The 6,980-nt window shown below is 42.1% G+C and overlaps 1 protein-coding gene across 1 annotated transcript; it reads left to right on the forward strand.

Moving 5' to 3' along the window:
- The first annotated feature begins 1,302 nt into the window (after positions 1-1,302).
- LOC149480772 (membrane-bound alkaline phosphatase-like) lies at positions 1,303-6,726 on the forward strand. Its single transcript, XM_089706193.1, has 5 exons — positions 1,303-1,684; positions 2,170-2,362; positions 2,914-3,086; positions 5,503-6,154; positions 6,237-6,726. Exons 1-5 carry the CDS (start codon positions 1,310-1,312, stop codon positions 6,491-6,493), a joined length of 1,650 nt encoding a protein of 549 aa, XP_089562319.1. The 5' UTR covers positions 1,303-1,309; the 3' UTR covers positions 6,494-6,726.
- Positions 6,727-6,980: the final 254 nt, after the last annotated feature.

The following is a 6,980-nucleotide window of genomic DNA, read 5'->3' on the forward strand; positions in this document are numbered from 1 at the left end:
GCGTACTAAGACCCCTGTAGAACCGCCATCCTGTTACAAATGACTCGAAATTTTGTGTCAGTATCTCCCGGTCTATCAAGCAGCTAAGAACAATTCGTCCTGTGAAGACGTCTAAATTCTGTAATAGGTTGTGAATGTTAAATTTTTACTCACCCAGTGTGTTGCATTGGCAAATGGCAACTCTAGGTGTGGGGAATTAGTGGGGAGAGAGTTGGTTTGGGGAATTTAGACCTGGAGTTTTAATAACCATAAAAGGTAATTCGTCGGCGTAGTCGTCGTTTCAGCCGTGGGACGTCCACTGCTGGACATAGGCCTCCCTTAAGGATTTCCAGTATCGGTCACCGGCGGCCTGCATCCAGCGGCTCCCTGCCACTCGGACCAGGTCGTCTGTCCATCTTGTGGGAGGTCGTCCCACGCTTCGTCGCCTAGTACGTGGCCTTCATTCCAGAACCATTTTGCCTTTTTTAAGGTAATTAAATACCTTAAATTCATTGTTATGATAATATGTTAAGGATTAATGCTGTTTTGTTTGAAATCGCCCGTAAATTGGTTAATATTCGTCGTAAAAAGTAAATAACATTTTTTTTTTATTGTAGGATATTATCAATAAAGATAGACATAATATTATTGTCCATAAGAGATGACTGACCGGTTGGCTTGGTTGGTAATATCTCTGCCTTCCAAGCCTGAGGTCGTGGGTTCTATTCCCACCCAGGGCAAATATTTGTGTGATAAACATAGATGTTTGCTCTGTATCTGGGTATTCATTATTATCTAATACATTTAAAATTATATTTGTGTTGTATGTTTATCGGCCAGCTGGATTCCATAACACAATTTTACTCTCTCAAATTTAAATCTCAACGCGCCTAAAGAAGTTTCACTTCAAAAAAGCCGCATCATAATCCGTTGCGTAGCTTTAATGATTCTAGCATACATACTACATAGGGATTTATTTATTCATACTTTATTGCTCTAAAATAACTTAACTAGGAACTTAATCTAATTATAAATTAAAACAAATATCACAGGGATCTATATCCCTATGGACAGAGAAAGCGACTTTGTTTTATACTATGTAGCTATGGACTAGATGAAATCCGAAAAACGTATTCGTACGCTAATCCCCTGATATTTAGGGTAACACTTCGTGGCGTCGATAGATTTTTCACATGCACAGTAACTATAGTATTATCTGATACCTTAATGCTTTTTATGACGTTTCAATCATTAACATAATATAAAGATAAGCGATAGCGTAGGAAGTAAAAGGAGCTCGCAGGTCGGGTCGAGCCCGCAAAAGGCGAGCATGTCGAGGACGAGCGTGACGGTGGGCATCCTGGCGGCGCTGAGCGCGCTGGTGGCGGCCGGCGACCGGTACCACCCGGACGGCGCGGCGGGCGCGGGGCGCAGCACGGCGGCGCGCGCGGCCGCCGAGCGGGCCGGCGAGCGCACCGCGCAGTTCTGGCTGGACGACGCGCAGCAAGCCTTGCGCGCGAGACTGGCGGCCGGCACGGCGGGCGCTGGCGCGGGCAAGGCGCGCAATGTGGTGCTGTTCCTGGGCGACGGCATGTCCGTGCCCACGCTGGCCGCCGCGCGCACGCTGCTCGGCCAACGCAACAATCAGACGGGAGAAGAAGCTCAATTGTCTTTTGAAGCTTTTCCTACGGCCGGCTTAGCGAAGGTATTAATTTATTTAACATCATAAATAGTAGAATACCTTGTGTTTGATTTTACGCGAGTAAGTATTACGCGTTTAGAAATATATAGAGAGTGTTTTGATCCCGACTATAATGAATAGATCGCGTTTAAAATCCGTTAGTAATTTCTAAAAATATAATACCGACGGCCTTTACAAAATAGAGTATTGGGGGAATTTCGGATGTGGGGTAACTTCGGAAAATTGAGAATACCACTTTAGGGCATTGCGTTATTGTAAATATCGTGAAGGAATGGCATGGCAGCATACATATTCGCTTAATCAGTCACTAGTACGTGTATTAATTTTACTTATAAGACCCCGTCGCGGTCGCCGGAATCACCCCAATGCACCTTACTGAATACAATGTACCAACTGAATATTATTTTGGAGCACGCTGTTTTCTACAAACAGCTTATTCTGTTTGGAATATAACAATTGTTTGATAAATATGGTGGCTCGTTGCGCAGACGTATTGCGTGGACGCGCAGATCGCGGACTCGGCGTGCACGGCGACGGCGTACCTGTGCGGCGTGAAGGCCAACCGCGGCACCATCGGCGTGTCGGCTGCCGTGCCGCGCTGGGACTGCCCCGCCTCGTTGCAGCCCGGCACGCGGCTCGACTCCATCGCCGCTTGGGCGCTCGCCGACGGCCGCGATGCAGGTACTCTTCATTCATTTGTAAGCCTCGATAAGCAGAGTATGTATTCTAAAGAATAAATTGAAACTTTTTTTGTTACTTATCTATGTACCTGAAGCGGCAACGACGCCAATATATACAATAATTATTTATACAATACATTTTATGAGTAAATAATAATAATAATAATTTATTTATTAATTCAAGCATCAGGACTCATTTTGTTAGTAACAATTGATAACTTAAAAATTATGTTAGTAAGAATAATACAATTTAATAAAAATCATTATGATTACTAGGAATGCACTCCACTGCTACAGTACTATCAATGAAGCAGACAGTTTGCAGCAGTGGTTTACATACCAGCAGTCGAGCCGACTCGCTATACAGCGCATGATTTAATTGGGGCTGTCCCGCACACGGCGCACCAGGGATGTGCAATGTGCATCTCTTTCGCATTGTAGTGTAAAAACAGTCTATACGAGCTTCTGCAAACATCCCTGATGCGCTGCAATAATTAAAAAAAAAATAGGGTGTTATTGATGTAATATCTAACTCGGCATCTGTCGAGGCAGGCATAGTGACGACGACGCGGGTGACGCACGCGTCGCCGGCGGGCGCGTTCGCGCGCGTCGCCAACCGGCACTGGGAGAACGACGCCGAGGTGCTGGCGGCCGGCGCCGACCTGGCCGCCTGCCGCGACATCGCGCACCAGCTCGTGCTCTCGCACCCCGGCAACAAGTTCAAAGTGAGACGCTCACTCGCTCATTACGTGTATTTATTGCACATAAATGCCTTAACCCTTAAATTGATTTCGTCAGTTTTAAAGGACATAGTATTTACACACATGCTGGCGCTGTTATAGCAGACCTAAGCTTTGCTAATCGGTATATTGGGAAGGTACTAGCTATGTCCTTCGCGTACATGTAGGTTTTTTTACCAAAGCGAAGTACAGTCGCGAATGGTGACCATTTGAAAATTGCAAAAAACGGATCTCTTGACTCTCCCGATAAAATTGATAATAACTGTAAGAATTTTGGCTATTTTGCTTATAATGTTATATTATTAGTTAGAATACGATTGTAAGTATAGTATTTTGACATAATTTTTACATATTTTACAATATTTGGAATACAAATCTTAGTTTATATACGATGTCCCATAAAACGGACGTTGACAACTTGGAGTATATACTAGGGTATTCTTCACATGTCCTATGTAACGGACGTTGCCAATAAGGCCCTCCATTTTCAACGTCATCATTTTGATATATTTTTCTCTATTTTTAATATGTTTTAGAGGAGCATGACTTGGCAATCAATAAAAAATTCCCTCCCTACCTCTGGCGGAAGCTGAAGAGTCTGGCGTTGAGTTGAGATGACGATTTTGAAGGAAATGTAGACCTACGGGAGTGATTTCACTATGATAACAGTGTCAATCATTTACCCCCAGCACCATACCTTCGGAATTATACGACATATTGATTTGAGACACAATGAAGACCCAAAAAGTCAGAATTTTTACCATCAACAAAATATTATTGCTGCAGAATTACAGCCATTACATGCGGTGCGAGATGAATCTTCCCTACTTCTCAGTAGTTCTTTAGCCACAGCATGATGTTACTTACCAGAAATACCACCCAATGTTTGAAAATTTAAATAATAATACCTTACAAATTAAAAAACTGGCAGAAAATGGATATAATATATGCCAAAGAATCCAAAAAAAAGCGATTTAAATTTCCTGTTTGTTTTGGTACCTCAAGCATGGTATACGACTTCTTTGCATACGATGAAGCAAACACATTTCAATCTGTACAATATAAGGAATGGGAAGAGGACTTTCTTGGTGTATTAGATAAGTTCTCAGGCTATGTAATACTATTTTTATTCCAATTCTTAGCATATTCTTAGGCTGTGATTTTTGGTAGTGTCGTTTTTTAAAATCCATTATTTTTAACGATATCGTTAAAGTTTTAACCAACATTTTAAGACAGATGTTTGAAAAGCTTATTCTAGATCGTTCATAATTATAATTTGATAATAATTTTGAATTACAGAGTTGAAAATGTGCATTGTATTCATGTACCACGGTTGCAGGAATAATGTGCAATGTCCGTTATATGTGACGGTTCGAACATGTACATATAATTGGCAATGTCCGTTTTATGTGACATAGTGAAAACAATAGAAAAAATTAAAATTTTTAATTTTTTTTTTCATTTTCCTCTTTTCTATCCTAATTCCAACACATCCTCCAAATTTGGACATTATAAACACAAGTTATCTAGGGGTGACAATTTAAGGGTTAATAACCGTTCCATTTTCACTGAAGGAAGCCGTTTTACTGAATGCCTAATTTATATTATACTAGCTTCCGCCCGCGACTCCGTCCGCGCGGATGTCGGTCTTCGCGTGGATGGTCTCCATTTTGATTAACTCTGACAATGACATCTTATAAATATCTATTGGACCCAAATACGGCTGGGCCTATAATAATACGCAACGTGTGTTCGCGGTTCTACCGAACAACGTCTATGGATAAAACTGAAAAATTAAGATTAATTTTTTTTCTACGTATTTTTCCAGGATAAAAAGTATCCTATTTTACGCCCAGGATAATAAGGTATAATCATACCAAGTTTCATCGAAATCGAACCGTTAGTTTTCACGTGATGTCTTCACATACAGACAGACAGACAGACAGACAGACAGACAGACAAAAAAAAATTTAATCACATATTTGGGTTTGGTATCGATCCAGTAACACCCCCTGCTATTTATTTTTTCAATATTTTCAATGTACAGAATAAGGAATTTGTAAAACGATAATAAGTCCATTTCCAAATGTATATAGAAGTGTTTACCTAATTACTCACATGAATGTTAAGCAAAGAACAAGAGAGAATTTAGAAAGTTATGAGGACTATGCACAAAAGAATATAAGTATTACCTATTTTCTTTGCATGAGTTGTAAAAAATGGGAAACATAATTTCATTGTGTAATGCATATCAAATACCTCTAGAAGTAAAGCCAGGTTCCAAGCGTACTGAGATTCCACACCGTTTATTCATTCTAGAATATTTTTTTTCCCCTTTTCAAAAGTAAAATAAATAATAAATATATTGTTTAATCTATTCATATAATATAATATATTTAAGGTTATTCTTGGTGGGGGTCGGCGCGAATTCTTACCTAATGATACGATCGATGAAGAAGGCTCCTCGGGCCGCAGGACCGACAGGCGTAATTTAATTCAAGAATGGCAAGACGACAAGCTCAGCCGCAATGCAAGCTACCAGTACCTGTGGAACCGGCAGCAGCTAATGGCCGCGAACGCATCGCTGCCGGAGTACATGCTGGGGCTATTCGAAAGCACCCATTTGCAGTACAACCTTCGCGCGAATCACGAAACGGAACCCACTTTAGCCGAATTGACCGAGGTGGCCATTCGCATGCTCAAACGTAACGATAAGGGATTTTTCCTTTTCGTAGAGGGTGGACGCATAGATCACGCTCATCACGACAACTACGTGGAGCTCGCGTTGGACGAAACCATTGAGCTGAGCGCGGCCGTGGCCAAGGCGGCTGAGCTGCTGCCTGAGGAGGACTCGCTTCTGGTGGTGACGGCCGACCACGCGCACGTGATGGCGTTCAACGGCTACACGCAGCGCGGAGGCGACGTGCTCGGCCCCTCCGACGACCGCGACTCAGACCGCGTGCCCTACATGACGCTCTCCTACACCAACGGCCCGGGCCACCGCCCCGAAGTAAACGGACGGCGAATCGACGTCACTCTTGACGAAAATTATCGTAAGTTCTTGCCTAGCCTTGACGTGCGGTGAAAGATATTTTATAATATAATAATTTATTCAGAGAGTCTCCCCTCCTGCAGGTGACATTCGCTGGCGGACGCACGTGGACGTGCCGCTGAGCTCGGAGACACACGGCGGCGACGACGTGGCGGTGTTCGCGCGCGGGCCGCACCACGCCGTGCTGTCGGGGCTGTACGAGCAGAGCCACCTGCCGCACCGCATGGCATACGCCGCCTGCATCGGGCCCGGCCTGCACGCCTGCACCAGCGCAGCTCCTCTGCTTGCGCCCATCTTCTCTCTGTTGTCGCTTATCATTGTAGCTGTATGTTCACTATAGTCGTTCGTATGTCATGTCTGTATGTATGTTAATATTTATTTAAGTATGTATGGATAGGATGGATGAAGTGGATAGCGCAGCATGAGAAATAATATCTAATACTAAGAATCTTTTTTACTACATGAGGAATTTGTTAAATAGATAAGTTTCATTTGAATATAGCTGTGGAATATAGATAGATTAAGAGTTAATACGTTTTGATAATATGAAGCAATAAATACGTATTTTATGTATTATCTTATTTTAATCCCACAAATCCTTTAACGAACACAACATTGCGATAAGCAAAATGTCGACAAACATGCACTTGACATAATTAATAATATTTTGACACGTATATGATAAAGATTCATGATAAATTATTGATTGAGTGCAGTGGATATGATGAAAACACATTTCTCTTATAATACTCAATGGTACAGAAATACTGTGTAATATTATAGGCTTTCATTTAAAATTAAAATTTCTATACCGTGCAAGCAACTTG

The sequence above is a fragment of the Colias philodice genome, chromosome 17 (assembly GCF_061535455.1).
Source record: "Colias philodice isolate Cphi_HAF_F1 chromosome 17, ilColPhil1 Martin Lab GWU primary, whole genome shotgun sequence".
In the NCBI taxonomy this organism is placed as follows: domain Eukaryota; kingdom Metazoa; phylum Arthropoda; class Insecta; order Lepidoptera; family Pieridae; genus Colias; species Colias philodice.

Bases quoted from the DNA above. Each gene is read 5' to 3' on its own strand.
- LOC149480772 (XM_089706193.1), top strand. From the start codon at position 1,310: ATGTCGAGGACGAGCGTGACGGTGGGCATCCTGGCGGCGCTGAGCGCG. The intron at 1,685-2,169 runs GTATTAATTTAT...CTCGTTGCGCAG, and splicing joins CTACGGCCGGCTTAGCGAAG to ACGTATTGCGTGGACGCGCA. The intron at 6,155-6,236 runs GTAAGTTCTTGC...CCCCTCCTGCAG, and splicing joins CACTCTTGACGAAAATTATC to GTGACATTCGCTGGCGGACG.